At 36.5% G+C, this 24,373-nt stretch overlaps 2 protein-coding genes across 3 annotated transcripts; one reads left to right on the forward strand and one right to left on the reverse strand.

Annotated features, from left to right (window-relative positions):
• Positions 1–494: 494 nt before the first annotated feature.
• LOC114533920 lies at positions 495–3,193 on the forward strand. The gene is made up of 4 exons (XM_028555550.1): positions 495–607; positions 1,046–1,223; positions 1,922–2,202; positions 2,340–3,193. Exons 2-4 carry the CDS (start codon positions 1,100–1,102, stop codon positions 2,580–2,582), a joined length of 648 nt encoding a protein of 215 aa, XP_028411351.1. The 5' UTR covers positions 495–607; positions 1,046–1,099; the 3' UTR covers positions 2,583–3,193.
• A 548-nt stretch (positions 3,194–3,741) lies between these two features.
• Positions 3,742–19,443, reverse strand: LOC114533818 (homeobox protein orthopedia-like). 2 transcript variants are annotated; one of them, XM_028555420.1, is made up of 3 exons: positions 17,862–19,443; positions 13,760–14,007; positions 3,742–5,154 (listed from the first exon to the last, which is right to left on the reverse strand). In XM_028555420.1, exons 1-3 carry the CDS (start codon positions 18,010–18,012, stop codon positions 4,675–4,677), a joined length of 879 nt encoding a protein of 292 aa, XP_028411221.1. In that variant the 5' UTR covers positions 18,013–19,443; the 3' UTR covers positions 3,742–4,674. The 2 variants fall into 2 exon arrangements, with proteins under 2 accessions (XP_028411221.1, XP_028411222.1); XM_028555421.1 differs by lacking the exon at positions 17,862–19,443 and adding an exon at positions 14,197–17,854.
• Between the last annotated feature and the right edge of the window lie 4,930 nt (positions 19,444–24,373).

A 24,373-nucleotide genomic window follows, 5' to 3' on the forward strand; every position in this document is an offset into this window, starting at 1 on the left:
CACGGTGGAACGTGGCCAAATTTGCGGCCTAATGCATGTTAGTTTTGAAATCTTCAGTGTTTGCACTCATGAGAAATTAGTGATTCGAGATTCGACCTGGATGTGAAATATTAATAAAGCTGTCTGCTTTGAGGTCAAGTAGTAGCTTTTTTAAGCTACTTGCGAGAAAATTTGGGAGGTCTTTTATATAATTGCTCGGAATATAGGTTCTGCATGGATATGTATGTATATATATAGGATATGTAATACTTCACAAAATATGCAAACAGCATCGTCTTTTAATAACCTCATCAAACGCGGTGGAAAATCTGAATCATTCTGAGCTAATTCAACTTTGGGTAAGTCGGCCACGTCATCCACACATTCGGTGTTTGGTGACTTGGATAACTTGACTAGGATCAAGTCGTTTCAAGCGGCTCATTTATAAATGCTTGCAGCAAGAATAAGCTTCTGTCATCACCCCGGGTCGAGTATCGAGTTACCTTCCTTTAATGCTGTGAATATCTTCTTTAAATAATCGGAACGTCCTATTGCTTTGTCATTCTCTCATAATTCGACCCAGTGGCTCATGTTCTCGCGTGGGTGGAAGACTGCATCATTTTAAAAGGTATGTGTTGTAACGTAATCATAACTAGTCCACAACCTGCATAGCTTGTGCGTAGCGTATGCTAATCCTCAATATTTGCCCACGAATTTTGCGCACTTTATTCGAAAGCGTGTCTCAAACTTCAACCTGGCATTTCTCCAACATCAGAGTCTTGGTCAAAATAGAAACCTTTATCAACCTGGAATTTGCAGGAATTGCGTGCATTTTGGACAAATGATATTTTTTGCTTGGAGGCTACACCTGGTCATATAAACACAAAAACTCATTCCTTGCATTAAACAAATTTAGAATGAAGTCTCTATTAGAGAAAATTTAAAAAATACGTTCTTTAGTTACACTTTTTTTACCCTAGAGGTTGGCTTTCTCACAGCTAACATTTCACCTTAAATATGCTTCAAACATCAGGTTTTGTTCTCTAATTTTTTGATATACTCTCAGCTGTGTTGTTGCGAAGATAAAATTTTCTGGACTTCCTCGAGACCGGGTGATACGATGCCAAAATCTGATGGTCAATTTTGGATTGATCTCCTTCAAGCTTCCTGTGACCTTAAACCAGCCGGACGAAGTTCATTGGAAGATGATACGATCCCGTTGGCTAGCTACCTAAAGCCAAAATGTGAGTGCCTATTAAACTTTATACACGCGGCTTTCACATGATAACTCTGTAGGTTGTGAAATGGTCAATGGTCTGCCTCTACTGAAAAGCTTCAGAATTGACCTTCGTCCGTTGTTTCTACTGGACCAAACAATCCAGTAATTATTGATGTTTTTTAATGCTCCCAGTTTAAACCTACGGTGAATCGAAACAAACTATATATGCAAATAACAATAGCAACCTGCCAACCTAGATGTATCTTACCGAGCCAGTACAGGAAGAAACCGTTCAGCCTTAAGGCTACGAGTTTTTAACTCATTATATAATCTGTTATCTCTTTGTCTGGCCATCTTATAAACAAACCGCAATCAACTTCCAGAATGGGATAATTATTGAGTTCATGAGAAAACACATGTAGGGTTTCAACAACTTCCTGGAGAAAACCTGAAACATGAAACTGCTACACGTCCTGTCTTTGTAACCGGATGTTTTGTGTGTCTGAATTGTGCCTATATTTGGATATCCTTCTGAAGCTCATTCTGAAACGATTTCATGTGTAGAATCCACGAATATAATCTGAACTTTAATCTTAAACCTGACTTACTGAACCTGATTAACCCTAAACGATTAAATTAAGGAATAAATTTGTAGGCCCAGGAGATAAGATTACAGTTACTGTAGTGCTCCAGGAATAAATTATAATGAATTTCTCATTTCAGTTGACCTCTTTGAGGAGCTAACTTTTCGGCCATTGAAAAACACCGTTGAATTCCTGAACATGAAGAAATGCTACGAGAAAGTTCAGAAACGTCAGGACGGAAAATCGACGCAAAGGCCTATGGACTGCAATATACGCATGCTCGCGAAATTTGATCCTACCTGGAGGGGACGAGATATCGATGTTTATGTCCAGCGGCATCCAGATAGCGCGAAGCTTTGCGGTGACTTCAATGGGAGAGTTAAATTGGAAGTCAAAGTTGGAGAGAAAAAAGGAAGTTCGGTATGGCGAAATATTTCACTTTTTACTGTCGTTTGTGAATTAAGTGTTTTCCTGGATTGTTCCTGCTTGTTTAAAATGTAATGTAATTGTAATGTGCATGTTTTTCATGTAATGTTAATGTGATTTCTTTTTTCCAGGTTTTATTTTCAGTTGATCTGGACAGCGTGTACCAAGGAAACTTAAACATTCCTATTTACAAGCTTTCTACAGTTGATCCATTGCGAAGAAATAGATTTATTTTGATTATTCGCTTGACGTCAACAGATTCTCAAGATGAAGATCAATATTTCACCAGCCCTGCATTCCTGATCCGCAGTCGTAGAGTATCGAAGGTGAACAACGTGGAGACGAGGCCAAAGGAAGAGAAGAAAGAGTCTTAAGAAGAAGATGAAGAAGAGAATGGTGGACATGAACCAAAAATTTAAGTTAATGCTTTTTATTGTAAATATAATTCAGAGATAGCTATGTTTACTATATTTAAGTTAGCCTCAGTGAGGACATTATGTCATATTATTTCCTGGCAACTTTATCAGTTAATTCACATCCTTGGCAATGGTAGTTAGTAGAGAGGGTGTAAATAGATATATTTCTTAAACCATGGCTGTCTCTGTGTGGCCTGCGTCTCAATACGTCTGCACCCAGGCTATCTCTATGACTTTGTGTTGCGAATGCATTCTCGTTCTCAGGTTGCACAGAAGGAACACTCGGCCTCTTCTCGTGATCTCGTAACCTCGTGCTCAAATGACACATGGCGGACAATTTGAATTTTGCTATACATCATAACGAACAGTATTACAGTCATCGCAGACAGTTTAGAATGGCTTTCTCATTTAGGAAAGATGTTATCTTTTTTACAACAAGGTGAGCTCATAGAAACACCAGAACATTGATGTATATTTTCGGTAGATTTATACACGGTGAGAAGTTCATTACTGTGCGTATAAAACGAATTAGGGAGCGGAAGAATTGCCTTAGAAAGGAAGTTTGAAGCGCTGTACGCTTATATGTAACCTCATCTTTGTACGTGCAAAATAAACGGCTTGCATTATGCGCTTATACAAGTCAGAATAAAGGCTAAATACAATTTATTTCACTAAATATCTGTGATCGTCAATGTTGAGACCAATGCTGGTTCAAAAGTCGCGCTTCAATAAGCCAAATATGGTATTTGCATATAAAACAATGCATACTGGTGATTAACTGCATGGTGGTAGGTGATAAATCACCGAGGAACCCATTGTTTCATTCAGTAATCGTACAAGTCGACAATTCCTGTGACTTATCTCGTTCGCGGAGACAGGATTGTGAACCTTATGGTGTCAAGTTTCATCGCATGTCGCAAACCTGAAGTTGTGGAAGGGAAACAAATTGATTTGATTTCTTGTCGCGGCCGATAAAAACGATCATTTTGACTTGTTGCATCGTGTGGTCTTTTCTTTTTACACGTCACGGGGAAATAATGAATTTTATCAATTTCATGACCTCATATGCCCGTGGCCTGTTTGGGTGAAGTTAAACAACATTTAATCCACTCCACTTATCACAATTTATTCATATTAAATTCATATTCACAATAGCATGGAAATTTATAATGTTATTTTCATTATCCTTGTTAAATTAAACACTGTCTTCAAACGGCTGTGTGGACAACATTTCTAAATTTACATTTCATAAATTCTGCCGCATTTTGCTTTGGGAAAATCTATGATTAATCTCTTGTTCAATAAATACTTATACTTAATTATATATGAGGTATGCCTTTAAACACACCATAGTTTAGTAACTATCTACAATAACCTAATATGTATACTTTGATTCTCAGTTTCTCTGAATCTATTCTTAATATTTAATTTCTACTTAAATACACAAGAAAACTAGTTTGAAAGATAACACACTCTTAGACAACTGACTCGGCACAAAAACGCAAGCACAGGAAACATGAATAAATCATATACAATGAGTCTATCAAGTTAACCAATGAAGAGTTGCATTTGTTTCAAACGCAATGCAATCTAAATGAACGTGTGCGTTATCTTTCTGAGTTCGTTTTGCATGCGTATTTGTTCAGTCTCGAGTTAAAAGCGGTTTTATCTGTCTCTAGGATTAAACTACAGGATTGATCTTGTTGGAGTGCCCAATGTTAGTTTCGAAGGATTTCCCGTTCTTAAACAATGCTTTCTCAAATTAAAGATTGGTTTCTATTTAGTCGTATCAATTGCGAGACCATGTTCTGTTACCGGCTGAAGGTGCTTACCGGACTGGTCAGTTAAATAAAAATCTCTGTCGTCGAGGAAAGATTTGAATGAAGATTTTGAAAACTTGCATGAAACTGGCCAAACTAATTTTTAAAATGGGCAAAAACGGACCCATAACCGCGATCTAAATGCCAAAAACCTACAATTTGGCCGTACATACATCCTGGTAACAGTAAGCACCCCAGATTTCAATGTCTAATATCTAACATGTATGTTTTTACCGATAACTAAATCCAGTTGTATGTTCGAAAGCCTTCCTTCGTAATTGCGCTATACTTGTACCACGCCAATATTCCCCCCCGTTGGGAATATTACACTGGAGGTCTTGTAGAGTTGGTGAAGAAGAGATGGGCATATCCCGGGAGGCGTACCCTGCTTGATAAGCAACCTGGGGGGATTGACTGAGCTGTTGATTTAAACCACTTAAAGTGTTTCGCTGTTGATAGGATTGTTGGAGTATATCGTGATTTGATTGGTTGAAATGCGTGGACGGAAGAGAGGTCGTCGCCATGGTTGGAACTCCAGATGGGGCTACTGAAGGCCATCTGTGGTCGTTATGGTATGTACATAGGGGATCTAGGGGGTTAGGGTTGTAACTCTGCGCAAGATGAGAGGGTAGAATTGGAGCTGGGGGTCGGAGAACTGACGTAGTCTTCTTGCGTTTTTTCCATTTTGCGCGACGATTTTGAAACCAAACCTGAAAAGAGATTCAGATATTTTTGTTAATTTAAGTCGTGCGGAAATTCTAACTACACTAGCCTCGTCTTCAACCTGATTTGCTTCTAGTGAATTAAAGTTCTCAGTTTTTCAAAACGGTAATTTCCTGAAAGAGGAAATGTCTGTGTGAACTCCCGTCGGTTATAAAACTCGAGTTATGGGAATAATTACCGGCAAAAGCTGTAATTTTTTTCTGACGTGTGGGTGAAAATAAGCTCATTATTTCCTCATGCCGGTCACAGGTGTAAAATTCAGTCATTTTTTTCTTCTCTGCGGGGGAAATTTAATAGTATGTGGTGTATCATGTCTAATTCATAAGCGTTTGCTGCTCAGGTGTAAGTCCTGCCAATTACTGACTTAGTATGAAAACTTGATGTATTCTTTGCCTATTCTTGAGACATGCGTAGCCAAACCTACGCTAAACTATCCTCGCTATCAAAATACTAGTGAATATTAGTTCGATGAAGGATTATTTGTAGGATTGCATGTCGTTTTAGAGTTTCTACACCTTTGCTTTAGCCATTAGGTAAACATTTAAAACAAAGAAACGAATGTTGAATGCTGTGAGTGTGAGGCTAGGGCTTGTTTATATTCACTCCTTTTACTCGGAGCTTGTTCCACAGAAATTGAAATTCTGACTGATAATACATCACTGAAACTTTTACATTTTCTTGTATATTCTTCGCTAAAAAATGGACTAAATTTACCGAAATATCAACTTTGTGATTATTGTGAATGTATTGGCTAATTAATCTGCTCCATTGTGTCTAATCTTCCTTCCTGATAGCCATAAGGTTAGCACATTATTCCGCAAATGATTTTGATTAGCAATAAGACTCGCTTAGAAATATTCTCCAAGTACATATACGTACAAACAGCGTTCGAAATACGCACATGAAAGGTATGGCTGTACGAGAAAGGTATAGCTGTATTATTTCCATTGATTGTCTCTAGGCTTCAAATCTTATAATTTCTACAACGAATGCTTACAAAATCCTTTACTACTTTCGACAGTTACAGAGAGCCTTAATTAATTGTAAACTCTCGTTGAAAGATGCCCTAATAACGTTATATCACATTATCCTGTCCTGTGTATTGTCTACTTTCCTTGTGGCCTGTGAAAAACCTTCATCTAATAAATTGTTGCCGTCAAAACATTGGATTAATTTAGTTTTCAGCGCAAAAAAACGAACGCGGCGAATCGTTTGTGGTCTTCTTAAATTAAGTTGGTTTTTCATAACGAGAAAGGCGTTTTTAATTTCACATATTGCTGTTTGAAAATATCGAATGGTTTCATTAAAACGACAGTAAACATTTATATCAATTTTTACCGATTTATATTTACCGTCGGGGCGACGCAAAGGCAATGTATTGTTTTAGTAGCATCTGGCTTGTTTTGTTACGAAGGGAATCATATTTTGTTCCCGCAGGCAGACCGCTGTGACGAACAAAGGCAGGCAACTATGTCTGGTTTAGTTTCGCACAAGTTAACTTTGTGTTCGCCTTCAGACCGCATGATGTTTCAAACATTAATATCCCGAATACTTGAGTAGGACTATGAACGTCTGTAACAATGATATGATTTTCAAACATTGTTTACTTTTCATATCAGTTTGGTAAACCTTTCCAGCCGCGTAGCACGGTTGAATCGAAATTACTTTCAGTCATTCCCTTTGAAGCTGCAGCCGATGCCGCCTTTTCTGTGTACAGACGTTTCTCGTGCGTTTTAGTTTGTCTAACACACGCTTGCCGGGCTAAGTAATGAGCTCCCTTTGCAATCGTTCTGATAACCTCAGTATAGATTATTATATCGATCTTTACTTTGAATGAGTTCCGTGTCTCTCTGTCAAAAAATTTAAAAACTTAACTATTAAAGCATACAGATATCTTTCTATATTAGTTAAATCTCTTATTCAAACATCTTAGTTATAATATATAAGATTAAGAAGACATTTTATCATATTAGTATACAATATATGTTTCAAGATAAGTTTGTTCAAAGATATTTCTTTATGTATGCTTCTTTCCCGACCCCGGGAACCCAGCAAAGCCATCTTCATGCAACGCGTGCGATCTAGTCCTGGGTACCAGACTCGCGTCAAAGAAATCTCCTGGGTTCGAGTTATCTTATGAAATTCTTCTCACCCACTGATCTTAATGCAAGTGGATAGATACGTTCGCCAGATGAATTAAGATTACATATTAACAGATCGTTTAAGCCACTAAAAGCTGGCTCCACATTTAATACAGCTTCATTAAATTTTGCGAGACTAAACAGATTCCATGATAATAGTATATTGAGTTTTTGTATTTCTTTTAACTCCCATAATTGGAGACTATATGTTTCAATTATGTCGATAGCATAACCCGGCCTCGTATAGTATATTAAGTTATATTATCTCAGATAATTATATTTCTGTATTTACCAATTTATTATGCTTTTGAACTTAATTATATTATGTCTAAATTTTATAACTATTTAAGATATAATAAGATATAGTTCCCGTCATTTTGGTCTATCGTATGAACCGTCAACTGTACTTAAATCAAGAGGCATATAATGTGCATTAAAATTTTGACATCTTTCTTATCACTTCGACAATATATCTTAAGTGGTTTTTGTGCTGGAATATTGTCAATTGACTAACATATTGTGCTTTTTAATTAAAACGTCTTTAGTTTTACCGAATAAACTATAGCTTAATATGAAATGCTTAATGTTGTTTTTATTGTCAAATAATAATTATGCTATCTTTGCCTTGGATATCAATTTTCATCAAAGGTTATTAAAAAGATAAATTTTTGTCGATGGTGCATGTCATTTATCATAGTTTTATTACCTTTGTCCAAGCGAGAGGTTCTCTAAATTTTCAAAAATCTATTTCAGCTAGGATAATTACCTTGAAGTTCGACATTAGTTCATGCAATGATTCTGGTCTGTAGCTAGTGTGCCTTGCTTATAAAAATATCTTGAAAAATAATTTAAAAGGTGTCATTAAAACTTTATACCGTTATTGTTGTGTTTGCATAAGATAGATATCCAATTTATGACAATGTCATCTGATATGCTTATATATCACTACGCGATTGAATTTATTTGGAGGGGAAGGGAAACATTTAATTTAAAATGAACTTCTAATAATCCTAGCATTAAGACATCGTTTAAGGGATATTGTTTTGCAATAACTAGTCACGAAAATGTTTTATACCACCTCGAAGACATTGCATCGGAACTTAGTCGTTTAAGTTTGTGTGTTTTCAGTTCTTTGAATGTTTAACTAGTTGGTCGGTAAATTTCTATTAAGAATAATCTAGAAACAGGTTAAGGCAGAGTTTATTGTCTGTTTCATTGTAAATATATATATAGGACTCAGAATGATAGATATATTGTCTGTATGTCTTTAATAAACAACGTCCAGACAGGAACAAATATTTCAAACCGCAGTATTCTTTCAAATGCACCATTACAGCGCTAAGATGATATATTTAACCTTTCTTTCCTTGCCGGAACTTATTTATAGGCCATATTTGTTTTTGATGATTTATCGTCGTCAATTGTAATCAGAAACATGCAGTTTAAACTCTAAATGAAATAAAAACTCTGGAGGAATTTCTCTAAGGACAACATGAACTTTATTCATCCGCACTCCTGCATGAGAAATTAATTTTTGTATTCTAGCAAACATCTTGCAACAGTGTTTTTTTATGTCCTTGTATGTTTAAGGGTTTAACCACGCCCATATTTTACTATACTAACATGAATATCTCATATAAGCAATATCTGAACTGCTCAGATATTATACAAAACGATATAACAAAATTCCGTCAAGAACATATTTAAAAATGAACTGAGATATAGGATTGAACTTTGTCGTAAAAAAAAAAATTCCTCAACAATATAACTGAAATATAGTATTACTCTATAGTTTGTGTTAACACACGCTCAATGATCCGGTGGGCAAAACCATGCAATGGGCTACATCACTTTCTTAGACTGGTGAAGATATATTTTTGTTGTAATAAAGCAACGTTTTCTTCACTCCAGCAGCCACAAACCATATCTTATTCCATGTTACGGTTCTCGGACAATGGGCCGAAAGTTTCGTGGTCAATTTAATTTTTAATGGCCTATAGAAATTTCAAAGTTGCACTTAATCACTCGACAATCATGAACAAGCTTGGGTTTTTAGCGTGTGTGTAATAAGAACAGGGCAGCATTAAGACAGAGTCGCACATCGGCATTCATAACCTAATCTAGACAGTGTAGCATAGAGTCGTTCTGCCCACTTTTCATATTTTTTCCATTAGGAACCATGCAAAAATCATCAGCGTTGGCTCAATGATTTAGAAAATATATCATCAAGTTCAGAAAATAATTTTAGCCTATCCCGGAAGTCTTTAGAATGGCATTAATGCTTTGTCAAACTTTCTTCTCAAGTCAGGCAACTGTAATATATTTGAAGGAAAGAATCGACAATTTTTTTTTTGATGCACTAAACTAGCTCCCGATGTATAATAATCCTATTATGCTAGATTACATGCAAGTGCAGAATGAATGTCTTTCATGTATGTATAAATATGCAATATCCATGCTGTGTTGCCGTTATGTAATATTCTATCACAGCGTTAGTTCAATAACACATCCAAAAGATTTGAATTTAGTCAGTATAATAAAAATGTTTAGTGTTGTCATGTTTGCTTAGTTACCCGTCGTCATCGCGAGGTCAAAAGCCTGCCGACAACCGGGTAATTTGACCACATTTAGTTCTTTCAAATCGTTCCTTCTGTGATATTGAACGTGAATCAAGCCGGCTATCGTTTTCACGTCAAATTACGTGTCCATAATATCATTTGACGCAGATTAGCAGAGAATTTCGTTGAATGGCGCACTAGCGCTCGCACCGACAAAGCAGGATTCGGGCGTTATTAGTTGTTCCTTTCGTCTACGGCTCCGTAGCCAGGGCTTATTAAACTTTCAGAAGTTACGTACCGACTCTTGTGTTAGGAAAGTCAAAACAAATATCGCGGTCTTTGAGACTTTACCGCCAAAACTACGAACAGAATATGATTTTGTTATGTGTTATTTTCAAACCGTTATTGCATGCACTTATTGAGTTGAATAATAGTTTCGTGTTTAAGTGATGATTTTTATAAAATTTTATTCTGCTCTTGTGCGTAAATGAAATACAGTACATTTTGTTGAAATTATTTGCATGAGATGAGGTGTGTTCTAGGAGCAGTTTAACGCAACAATACCTTTGGAGTGAGAATTGAAGTTTTATTAATGATCGACGCACAGCAGTATGACGCGGGAAGCTGCGATTCTTGCAAGAATCCTCATGCATGTCGAACTAACAAATTCGCACGCGAACTGAGAAATACTGACACAAGTTATAGTGAGAAAATTATGTCATAGGTGACAAAATAATAAACGACAGTTCCCTAATACACATATTTCATCGTTGTCACGCTATTGCACAGCATAGGTGAATGAAAAATCTCAATACAACATTGCTCTTCCTAGTGGTCCAGTCTGTCTGTAAGAGGCATTCCTTCGTCAGAAAGAGCACGCACTCATGTTTTAGCTGGGTTTTTTTTGGAAGCAAGCCATCATTCACATGATGCACCCAACAAACACGATTGTTCGTGATGTTTTTGTAACGTGTCAAATTTAACGAGTTATAACAACATAGTTGACAGCCATGTTTGTTGGGCTATGAGCAACATTGTTACAGCTAGTCAATCCTCTTTTTTTCACCAGAAAACAACTGAAGTGATTTCACGAAGAACTTTCGTTGCAAGTAACTTGTGCTATATAGACCTATCACAATTTGGGTGCGCCCTTTGGCAGAGGAAGATTTCTCGCGAATTCATCATCATGTACTTACAAATATAACAATAACGCAAAGGTTTTTGCTTATATTTATAACTTTAACAAAATCCTCCCTCAAGTTAGAAAACGCTGAGACGGAAATTAACGCTTGATGAGATATCTTTGTGCTCGTAATCTAAGTTTTGTTTGGCTCAGAATGACTCTCCAATCAAGCAATTACTGCAAGGAAACACTGAATTGCATGAAATGAGCTTCAAAATTAGAAAATGATCAAATCTTTAGGCCATTTCGCACGACAGACATTATCGAATGTGCGTGTGTCGGCAGCTCACTGAAAACAAATTTGGTTTTTAATAAAACACAGCAAACAAAAGCGGGAAAAAGCAATTGCAAAGAGTAAAGCGACGGAACCCTGCTGAGGCGTGTTTAGTCCGCCTTTGATTTTTAAACGCAGTTTCGTCCGATGATAATTCTGCGTGGAAGTGATGTGTCGTGGTTTGAAGCACAAAACCAAAGGATGTTTGATTATAACGCGAGCTATTCTCTTGCTCGTAGTCAACAAATGTATCGTATTATTTCCATAGGTTTTTAAGCATTCAGAGTTTATTAAATACGCCGAATATAAGTTACATACAACCAGAATTTAGGCACAGAAAGTAACTGTACATAATTCTCTAGGATTTAAAATTTACAATATCAAAGATCCCCTGTAAGTCTTCAGTAAAGCGTGTTCACCAGGCAAATCTTTCACTTCAAGGATCATGTATTGGCCCTTAACCTATGCGCTGCATGAGTTTCCCATATACAAAAATTTAAACAGTCCATATTTTCAAAATATTACCACTTTTTCACAGTAATATATCTCGTAATATAGAAATATATTGAAATGTTTTTGTTAAGAGGAACGCCAAAACTCTTTGGTTTTGACTAATTTGGAATTAAACGAATAATTTCCATCTTCGCGAGGATTCTGTACTCTCTAGGTTTCATAAAAATTTCATGTTTGATGTTTTATAGGCAAATATTCAGTGTAAATGCTTCGGTTTCCGCAAGTTCTATGTTTTCAAGACCTCCAAAAAAGTAAAATTTGCTTGAATGAATTGTTCAACGTGTATGTGTCTTCCTATGAATGTCATTTCTCATTATGCAGTTTTGACAAATTAACGGATATAGTGGTCGAAGCGTTCTCAACTGTTATATCTTGTTAGAAATATTTCCCGTGCCATAAAGTTTATACGAAGGTGCGCATTACGTTTGAAGTGGTAGTAAATTAATTCAAATGTGCTCAGGTGTTAGAGCAATTCTAAAGCGATTGGGAGTAAAAATCCTGAGCCATCGCGAGGAGCCTCGGCCAATTACTAATCACTTAAAATGTCTTGTTCAATTCAATGATTACAACAAGCTTATATTACAATAATACACTCTCCCTGACGAATTTGACTGACAAGCTTGTCAAATTAAAGTTAATGCTCGATTTTGGTTAAAACTTAGCTCTTTTTGATAGTAACTTCGAGGATACATCACGTAACATAGAAGTATAGTTGAAGGTAAACGCGTTTCTATGTGAGGGAAAGAGACAGCCACAGCTTCAACCGAATTCTATAGCACTCAACTCAAATTAGGCCGCTTGCATTTTTTTAGACATTGGTTTGAAACAAGAGGTTTCAAAAGCAGGCTAATATAAATAAATAGGTTTGGTAAGTTTAGCAGACTTGGTCTTAGCATTAGCTGTGAACTTTTTCCTAACGAAATCGTAATATCTGTTTTGAAACTATATCGTGACACAATACTTCGCAACTATAGAGTATACAGCATCCCAAGTATGTATTAAACTAATAAAGACGTGCATTCGTTTCTTGTTATTTCACGTGGGAAATCTTTACGAGTATTTGAAGAGTGATTTAAGTCGTACAATACGAGAAGTCTGAGAAGAACAAAACGACAATTTGTCATATAGAAAATTTTTAAATTAAAACTTTTTATGCGAATGTAATAGGCCGAGTGATAAATGGATAGTTTGCTCTCCCGTGACAAGGACGAATTGATACAGCTTTTAAGGTGCCCGTCGCGTCTATTCATAGAGAGCAATACAAGCTTTTTGCAACAACCATATGATGTAGTATTATTGTGAAATGAGAATACAAACTTTCATGTTGAATGTTCTAATCTACGTCGTTTCCGGGCAAATGATATTTATAGCGTGTTATGTTTGAACTAACGTATAGATAACTTTTAGTTTCATCGACATAAAATTAAGAAAACCTGCTAAATTTGTTCATGAGAGTCGAGTTTGCAACTCAGTACAAACGCAGGAGTTCCAAATGAAATAATTTGCGAATGGGTGTGGAAAGTATCCAAAGCTGGGCTGTGCAGCGATTCTCAGATGGGCCGGTCATGAACGGGGAGTTATCGTGGTTAAAGAAATAGTTTCAAACATAGTTTGGCAACTAAGAATAATACAACTGGGTTTATAAACAGAGGAATTAGAGCAATGACAACAAGACTTGTTGACTCGTGTTGCAAGGAAACTGACGTATATATTCTACTGTTGATAACTTGAGTGACAAATTCTCAACATCTGACTACACAAGTATGGGAATATTTTGGCGACTCGAGGTAGTGAATCATTAGCATTACTAGGGTCAAGGAATACTTCCCAATTCAACAGACTAATTTTGATGTAGGAGATAGTTTTTTATGACCAGACACCGTGGTATGTTAGCGATACATAGTATTATGTACAGTGACTAACCTGGACTCTAGATTCTGTCAGACCAATACGCGCTGCGAGGTCTTCCCTCATGAAGACATCTGGGTAGTGGGTTCGTGAGAAACATCTCTCAAGCTCATTAAGCTGTGTCGGAGTAAACCGAGTTCGATGTCGCTTCTGCTTCGAGAGTTGGGACTCCGACTTCGCGTCATCTTCGTCGACGACTACAGTATCGCTTGTTCTCTTGATCTCTGTCGGTGAGACTTTTCCATCAGGCGATTTGCCATTATCTTAACAACAAGTGAAGGTATTAAATTAACACAGTATGCCGTAGCAATATCATTAGGACACTGAATTCTCAACCCTTCACACTAATGGGCAAAATTACTCAGAGTTATCAAGAAAATGAGCATTTGTTTAAGCTGAACGCGGTACACTAGCTCAGAGTAAAAGGGTTCTAATGACCGACATATACTAACCATGGTTTGCTATCAAACCAGTTATATTGTGTTCTAAACTTGGGACAAGATCAAGTAAAGATGGCTCGCTGTTTAAGGAATTTCCATCTAGATCGTCTCGAGACATGAGCGTAGTTCCCGAGTCCATGACTTAATCTTGTGATCCGGCTCAAAGTTTCGGCTTCTCTTTGTAGGCGGGTTATTATATGCGAATTAATATGTCGCGACACGCGCAGCCAATCACCGCTCACCGTCGTCTCGCTTCTAATAAAACTATTTCAGGTGTCCTTGGCGCAAGCGAGTGAAACGCATGAAAGCAAATCACGTCAGATTAATATTTAATAGTGATAATTGACGCTGTGAACGTTATAAATGATTTGCTATTAATGTCTCTCTCATCTCTCATTTACTGCATACGAGATATCTCCGTAGTATACTCAGGAAGACACAGCATAAAACAAACAATTTAAGTGCATTTTTATTTTGTTATTTTATACCTGCTGTCCTCTTTTAACTTATCCATAAACCTGTTTAGCCCAGCATACCTTTGAACTATAATATCATTTCGGCGAAGATTTGTAACAGCTTTTGGGCTTTTTTATAATGCTTCTAACTGCATTTATTTTGGCTCATTGTTGCTATCTTAATGTGAAGAACAATTCTCCCAGATTCATTGTTTGTAACAAGACAGTTTCCCAATTCTATTTCTGACGAAAATTGGCTTATACAATTATCACCAACTGAAGTTTTCTATTTTATATTGTTGCTTGACATTTACTGTGCTGTGGTTGCACTACAAAAGTTTCATTGAATTGATGTGCTTGTCTATTACTGGAATTTCTTTTTTTTTTCATTTGTGTTTTTTGCCATATTTGTTTACTGTTGAAGTGCTCGTATTTTTTTCATATTACTTCTTTCTTGGTTCTAATCAGATACTCTGATACGTTAACTTACAAGCATCATGAAAAGGTTTAGGTTTCAAAAGCAATGTAAACTACAAGCATTTTGGGTGTAAAACATAAGAAGGGTACTTCGTGTTTGCATTCTCCACAAAGTGATTTGTTGTTGGCAAGCTTGCAATGTATTTAAATGCAATAGAATATCAATGACCAATTCCAAGACAACAAACTTCGTTTGTTTGTCAGACAAGAGAATGTTTTTCAAAATTGCTTTGCCATATCCCAGCAAGCTATCGTAGGCATTATTCCGATTAATAAAATATTAATTACTAATTAGAACTATATCTTTAGTCCTACAGTTCCTGCATAGCTTTTAACTGTGAGCCAATCTAGGGGTTAAATATCCTTGTAGCCAGGGTTACTCAAATACTTTCCAGCCGATTTTCAAACTGTTATTTTGACTGAATCGACTTTGAAAAATGGGCGTTCCTTCAAATATGTTTTATATCTCAGCTGAGAGCTAACTTCATGTTAAAGATGTTCAGGATAATAAAATTACAAAATTTAAAAAAATTCAACTGTATCTTAGAATGCACAGGGACAATTTTACTGTGTTTGAGAGAGATCGATAAGAGTAAACGATATTAACCTTAAGACATTTGGCAAGCTCGAATGAGGAGACACCTTACATTACTCTTTGTACAAAACACCTTCAATTGTTAATTGGCCAAGCGTTAAAATTATTTCTGAATTTCGTAGTGCGATTCTTCAAACAATTTGAAAACAATTGCGATCAGTGTTGTGCCTTGAACGAAAGTCCTGATGAGAAGGCTATTAGAAAAAGTCTATTAGAAAAATCATTCATGACGTTTGCGTGAACGCGTTTAATTTTGTATTCAGTAACTTTTACTAGAGAATTGTTTGAGATCAGACATCTGCAGGTTGTTACAATGCACAATGCAACGAAGACAGAAACATAATCCTGCACATGTCTTTATGTAGTCGACTCTCATATCTTGTTTAAAATCTACGCAACACCGTATTTTAGAAATTGGCGTTACATTGCGAGTAATTGTCTCTTTGAAATTACTCTTCAACTTTTGAACGCTTGCCAGTGTTAGAACACTCACAAAACTAAGATGCATTAACGAGTTAGCCAGAGCAATTGTTTTCTACACTATCAACTAATTGCACTTCTTTCATTTTGTTCCTTCAGCATTGTTATGCAATCTACGCGAAATTTGGTTTATTAAAGTAACACCGCAAACCATCTACTCTTATGTTTGTGCAGTATTTGTGATTCGATATCAATGTGGCCCGTTGCAAAGGCGTTTTTGTCATCAAGTTGTGATACTATAGTAACTCTCCATCTTCCTGAGGCTCACTCATTTAAAGCACGATATCGATTTTGAAACAAAACCCCCAAGCATGCATGTATATATGCAAGACGTGAACGAGTGTATACCTTTCTAGATGGATCTTAAATACAGGATTCTGTTTAATGCTATGAGGCAAATTACCAGGAAATTGTTCTTAATTTGCAGAAAAAAATGCACAATGATAATCACAAGCCTTTGCGAGAAATTATAGGGGCGCAACTATGTCTGAAGCGTGTCTTGCGGAACTTGCATGCAGAAGATAAAATGCTAGCTTTTATACAGGATTCCCGGACTAGTATTCATCTACAATGGAGCAGAGAGTAGCTTCAGTACTATACCGAAGGAAGCTGGTCTCAGTCTAGTGAAATCTTCATGAAAGTATTCAGATTGTATGAGAGTTTCTGAGTATACTTGCTTGCCGAATATTACCGAATAAGGAGATCATTTTTCTTCAGTTTTAGCGTCCAAAGTGACCGAGAAGCTTTCAACGCGTGAGGTGATACCATGCAATGAAAGTGAAGGAGTACCCCCTTATTTAGTCTCGTTTACAGATGTTTTTGTATCTATAACGAAACCATATTTGCCAACGTAAGTCAAACTTATGTTTGGAGTCAAGACGACGTTTAGAAATTCCTCTCCCACATTTGTTCCTTTATCGGTGTTCGGTCACTACAAACGTTGTTACAAGACCCGAAGTGTGCATCTTACAACAGAATTACGACGGTGAAACAAACTCGATCTTTTTGTTTGTGTGTCCACTCGAAAATTACCCTGAGTTTCGCTTCCAATTGTTGATCAAAAGTAAACATTCTGAAACAATATAGAGGCCAAAACGGGCCTTAATCAACATAACGTTTTATTTGGAGTGTGGAAATTGACCAATCGCGGACGGGAAACGATATTAAACTCTCTCAAACACCACATGAAACAGACCGCGCGGTACATTTGAAGGGAACTTTCCAAGGCGAGCCGAACGCACTTTTGAATAGGGACTTATTCCTGTATGCAGCTGCTTGCAGTTTACCGAAAAATGTCGATGAATTAATAAAAAGCCTACTTAATCTAACTAAAGCTACGAAGCAAATTTGATTGATTAATTTCGTCCGTGAAAATGTACTATCTTACCCTTGAGTACTTTGTGTTGGGCGATCGCTAGTTAATAGTGGAATAATGTCACGCAGGTTATTGGAACGAAATGCCTATGAAATATTTCATATAATGAAGGTAATAAGCGCGAATCATTTGAGTTTGTTTTGCCTCAAAAACCGGCGAGGAAACTCAGACACGAAAACTTTTTTAAACTCTTGTCATGATACTTAGGTACCCGGCGTCATGTAATAATCTCGCTTAGTACCCGCGGCATGACTGTCACTAGGGTGTTACGAGACATTATATAATACAAACTTACCTTCAATCATCGTAAAGTAATTTCTCTCTCGATTGAGATCCTCTACCGGTGTGTGTAATTCGCGCATTTGGTCTGCGAATGTTTGAAAGTTTGTGTGTTGTTCAAGATCACTGTCTTCCGCGGACAATGAGTCGCATGATCGGCGAAGCATTGTTTATATATAGCTTAAATGCAAATATAAATAGGCCGTCCGAGACACGCTTTCCAGGGGCAATATAGAATACAACAGAGTAGGGAATAATGCCCGTCAATACAGTGGCCCCGACGCGGGTAAACGCGAGGCAAATAACACACACCGCGCGCGCAATTTTTTTAATTAAGACAAGATTTAATTAAAAAGTTGCGCAGGGACAACTTTTTTACCCAAACCTTCTTTGTCATGACGCCTAGTTCAAAGAGATGAATACTTCAATTAGTATGTTGTATGGTTCTGAGCAAGAAGGATCGCTCGTTCCATGCATGTTTGCATCGCGATTAAGCAATATTTCACGTAGATTAATTTGAAAAAATGAGTTGAACACGGTTTCACACAATACTCAAGCGTGTTAACTTAAAATTAGTATTCATCAAAAGTTTTTATTAAAGGTTCATGCTGGGCACGTCTAAGAGACGTGTTGTATTCAGAAGAAGGGTTCTTACAATAGATTGCCTGCATTTTCAATTTCACCACGCATTTGGGAATTTCACAAGGCCGATACATCAACGTTTCTTTTTCGAGAAGAAGTTCTGCGTGCGTAATAATATTATATTTCTCAAGTATTTTGACACTTTATTTACAGAAAGCACAATTGGTTTTACAACGAGACCGACTATGTTTACACTCTCCTCACAAGGTCGTGTAATTTTAAAACCTTGCCGTTCAATTTTTGACAGCAAAACTAAGACAAAGTTCTAATACATTGAGATTAATCGTCCAAATGAAATACTAGCCAATAACACCTGACATTAATTGCTCTTAATCGAAATTTGTGAGTGTTCAACAAGCTATTAAGCCATTATCATATTGACTTTGCACTCGAGATGTTAGTTTACGGATAAGATCGCCTCTAAAACGCTTCGTAGATTCCTGAATTAACTTCATGCTTCCTGTTTTGCGATGAGACACGATAAAAATATTAAATCTTCATCAGGTGCACGCGAAATGCTTAAAAACGCATTTAATACGTTGGGTAATTATCTGATTAATTGATTGACAAGTTGAAGCAAGTTTGAGAATGATTTGCGATTATTTCCCAACAAGTTTGCTTGCCTTTTGACTCGGGGTTAATTGAAAATTCTGCAATTCTTCTCGACGGTAAACAGGCATTCAAACAATTACCGTTTCTCTCAAAAGCCAGTGGACTGTTTCCCATTAAATTGAGCAGAATTTAACGAGAAATTAAGCAAATTATTTGGCCACCATTATTCATGCTCGCGACAAAGTGCACAAGATTAATTTGCTCTGTTTCTGTGCGTCCTTCATGAACGATTATATACGCAGCTCTCTCAACGCTGGCTGAATGCAATTCTGCATGGAGTATAGCTGGGGCATGAATTATGTTCTGAAATGCTACAAACTTTTCATATAGCGCCATTATGATATTATACCGTACCTAAAGGCTAGAAATTCTTTGTGTTTCCAACTTCTTCAGTAAAGATCATCTCTTGCCGCTTAAAACCTGAAATAAACTAACTGTATTTATACCAGACATGCTTTACCAGTTTCTTTACTAGTCTCTTTTTGGTCCAGTGTTATTACAGGAAGAAACTAAACTAGCAGGATATAATGTTAGCTCTATCAGTACTATAACCGTTCTTCCTAGAGGTCCATGCAGTAAGGGTCATTTCTGATCCAGTAAAACTAACTCCATTATACTGGCGAGCTTTATGATTTCTAAACTGTTCTTCCCACAATCCAGTACATCTTTAAGTGATCCAATTTTACAAATACGAAAAGCCTAAACTTATAACATTCAGTATAAAATTCGATCAGTTTTTCAGTTGGACGTTTACATGTTTTTACAAGACCCTAAGAAATCTTAGTCTTCGAAAGAAATAAAAGATCTCTCTCTTTTGTTTACTCAACCATACAACTATATTAGACTTACTCTCAATTTTTGTCACTGTTGAGATGCATTGCTTTGAATATATTAAATTTAAATCTGATCTTGTCAAGAATTTTCAGCAACTGTGCATAGCAGCTCGGGGATCTAACAAAACGAGCTTATATATACACAAGCCTGATAATTTTTCGTTTATTGAATGAACACGGTTAATAAATTCGATCATGAGATGGAATAGATTTTAAAAACATTTCTGTAACAAGCATGAAACTTGATCTCTCGCAGTTGATTTTAAGTAATGGATCACGATGCGTGTAAATGAATAAGGAAATGTGGAGTAATTTATACTCATGATTTTTCTCCGTGTGAGAATTATTTCTGAGCTGTTCTCTTTAGAGGGTACATTATACTCAAACTAACTTTATTTATACTTGATAGCTCCATCCGTTTTAAACTATAATTCTTCCTAGAAGTCCAGTAGGGATAATTTCATATTGATTCTGTTCCACAATCCAGCATAACTATGGCTCCACAACTCTTTTAGTTCTAAACTAAAAGCAGTAAGGAACGTCTCCTATATTAAACTATTGTCTATAGAAGACCTGATAATATTGCAGTATTTAGTCTATTTTTGAATTTCCATTAAAACACTGAGCTAATATAGGACGAGAGGAAATGATAAAGTTATCTATCTCTTTATCTTGACTAGGTTTTCTCTTATAGTATATCTACAATAGACGAGAACGTTATAAGAATTGGGTCATATGAATTGGTTTAGATGAATTAGGTCAGAGTTTCCATATATTTTGGTATTCAGTCTTACTTAACTCGCATTTTTCTTCATATGCAGACCGAGACTTTTTAAACTGACGTGAATTTGGAGAGTTTTCTTCACCTGCACCAATTTACTGCGCAAATTTGTATTTATAAATTATATTAAAGCTCATTACCCTCGTTCAGGAAAAACCTAATATTGCTCATTTACCCAATAAACTGGCTGATGAATTCTGCCATTTCACAAGAGCGAGTGTCCATCACATAAATTGTTCGAATCCGCAAAGAAAATTAGTCTCAATCCTCGTGTCATAACAGTCCCAGTAGGCAACAGGGCAGAGGCTGATATTTGGAGAGGGTTGTCACCGCTCCTGAAAGAATTGTTCTATGAGTTATTTTTCATTCTCACTTAGGCAAGTAAGAGCTGGGAGGACAAATAAGCTGAACTTACATTTTTTATACTGGATAGCTCTATCAGATCTAAACTGCTCTTCCTAGAGGTCCAGTAAGGATAATCTCTTATTGATCCAGTGTTACTACAGGAGGAAGCCTAAACTAAAACTTTATTTATACTGGATAACTCTATCACTTGTAAACCGCAGATCATTTCTATCAGTTCTAAACCGTCCTACTATAGGAGGACTAAACTAAACTTATTCTTTAAGTTCTTCTCTACAAGAGCGTTAGTGGAAAACACACTACACATGCATTAAAAACATATTTAGATGGCGTAGGTACGGTACAATTATGGTCTGATGAACTCCATAGAAACCATGGTTCACACACAAAGGACAAACGTGTTTCGTCCTACTCAACAAAAACCACACAACGTGCTGAAAACAAAAAAAAATAACCCAGGAACTCGCAACGTCAAAACAATGAAATTTTTAGACTTTCCAATGCAAGAGTATAGAGTTAACATTGTATTAAATGTACTGGTATTGTTGTAGTGTAAGCGAATTCAATCTTACGAATTTGCAAGCAACTGCTTTTCTTTCAGTTGAGTCATTACGATATTCGTGTGAAATGTTTCTATTGTCATATTCTGTTGTTGAAGGCCTTAGAATGGATCATATTTTAGATTCTGTTTTCAATGACAATAAATGTGACTTCAAATTTTTTCTTAACTCGCAAACAAATCACGAACACAAATATTTTGACCAAAATTTTCATATCACTTGACCGAAACAATGGATGTACATAATTTGTGTTTGAAAGAATGGTTTAGAGAGTTAGTGAACCCGGAAATCAATTAGGAACCTTCTAATTAATTAAATAGAAACAAGATTGCATTGTTCTTCTGTAGAGTTTAGACTCTTGACGAGCGCCTAATTTGTACCAGGTGATTTTTGTCGTAAGATTCGCGAGATTTTGATAAGGATTTTTTCTTGGCCCAGGTTTGGAATTGAAAACGACAAGCTTGATTCATGAAAATACTTCGTGCTGTTGCACGAGTTTTTTTGTTAAATACAATGATTTGAATAAATCGTAGCAATCTTTAAAGCACTAAGTGCAACCAGCCTAATGTAACATTGATAAAGGCAAGAGGATATTGTTGAAAAGCGTCGACGCTGTAAGGGGCTAATGTTATTTGTTTCTTCTAATGGCTTCGAACCAGTGCAAATCACTATAATTGAAACATGAACCTTTTAAAATATATTCTCGCGCGACACATAGCCACGCGGAGAAGAAAGGTTTTCAGGTGTTTCGCATTTCTGAAAAGCCATTTCACAAGAACTTAGGTCGTGGGCGAGAAGATCTGAGTCTTGTTGATAACGATGCTGCACTAATTTGAAGCAGATGGGTCTCAGTTGCAGGATTCACAACTCACACGGAGGGAAACGATACGCTTAAAGGACAAAATGATATGCTAAAGATTATAGAAAAGAGATAATATACTTATTTAGATCATTTTCGAGAACTGTGCTTTGTATCGTACGCACTTCGTTTTAAAAGTCTAGCTAGTATACTATCATTCCTGTAGACCTCGTCTTAGATCACATGTGCAACTATCACTTTGTATGAGCACGAGACTCCATTTTCTCGCATCTTAAAATGCAAGATCTGTTTCAACTAAAAGAAAAAACTAAACAAAGAGCCCCACGTGCCTTAAATGCAACGCGCCAAGTTCCTGCTGTTTTCTGTGTTTTAAAAGTTTTTAACACAAAGCACAGCGAGCCATTTAACGTGCCTAAATCCACTAAAGTCATCAAAGTGAAGCATTTAAACTCTGTGTAACGAATGTTCGTAAACGCCATTAACTAAAGTGAGTGACAAATACGTAGCCTGCAAGACTCAGGTGGCCCGCAGGCATGGCAGGCTAGCGGATATATATAGCTTTGAAAGACACGATTTTTTTTTCGTGAAGACACTGGTACTGATACATATACCTAACTGTATGAATGTTTTTTTATTAATCCGTCTGGTCACCGCAGTGAACGTAATTATAATCTTAATGAACAGCACATATACTGAACACTTCTAGCAATGCGTCTCAGTCTTTTAGCGGTCGTATGTTCTCGTTTGACGAAAAAATGCTTTATGATTAAATGCACTGAAATGTGAGTCGTTTGAAGTAAATTAAGAAGTAATGGATTGTTAAAGTCTACATTTTGGAACGTTACAAATTAATTGCACAAAAATTACATGCTTTAAGTCTAACATTGTATAACAATTGTTTTCCGAACAATTTATTGTTTGTGATATTAGTGGGACGAATTAAATTAGGAAACTTTTTAATTCGTAATTTTGTTGTATATAATAGTGTTGTATGTGGTGGTAGCTTTCATGGGGAACGAGGCTTCTTTTTCATTGCTATCTGGTTCAATATTTTTTAAGTTGACCAACATCTGCTATGTTGTTATAAACCCTCTTATTGCAGATAAAATTACCCATTTTCGGAGGATGCAAAAAAGCCGAAAGCCTTAAAATTTTAATTAAAAGGTCGAATTATGTGCGCAAGGCCTTTGTCCCGGCCTCCGTAAAGACTGGCCGAGATTAAGACGTCGGTAAAGGGATTAACACAGCGTTTCTTTGCCAAACATTGGGGCAATCTTTTGAATAATATTAATATTTCAACTCTTGTTTTCATGGCCTCTTAACAGCAGCACCTGTGGTTGAAGTATAAAGCGCAGAATTGATTTACGGTATCGCTGAACAAAACCTGCAAACAGGATTATAAAATATTGCTTTAGAAGAAACGAGCTCGGCTAAATATAGAAATTGGGTGTTTGTTTGACACAAACATTGACTTAGGGGTAGTGGTACCGAATTAAACCAGGTCACCTATTCGCAGGTTAGACGTGTGAATTTTGAAAGCCCAATAAATAAGACTACGGGTATATTTAGGGGGGATCTCAGTAGTTAAATAATAAAATATTATTATAGTCTGTTTCACTAAGCAAAACGTCTAAAACTCGACGATAAGAGAGGTTTTTTGAGTTGTTTTCTTGGCATTAATTCAGTTGCATCTAAAGTTCCTTCCATCATTTCGCTTTCTCCACCTTTGGTCGCCAGGAGATTTATCTTGAATTGTGATTGACAGTTCTCGGGCTGAAAGCACTAACGAGAATGCAGAGTTGACTGTCTGAATGTCTTTGTTGCTGTTTTACTGCTGTAAGGTTGATCAAAATGCTGATCTAATAAAACAAATGTTTGATGTTTATGAATGATCTCTGGTATTGTTTAATTCAGAGA

The sequence above is a fragment of the Dendronephthya gigantea genome, unplaced genomic scaffold (assembly GCF_004324835.1).
Source record: "Dendronephthya gigantea isolate DGI-Jeju-01 unplaced genomic scaffold, DenGig_1.0 000095F, whole genome shotgun sequence".
In the NCBI taxonomy this organism is placed as follows: domain Eukaryota; kingdom Metazoa; phylum Cnidaria; class Anthozoa; order Malacalcyonacea; family Nephtheidae; genus Dendronephthya; species Dendronephthya gigantea.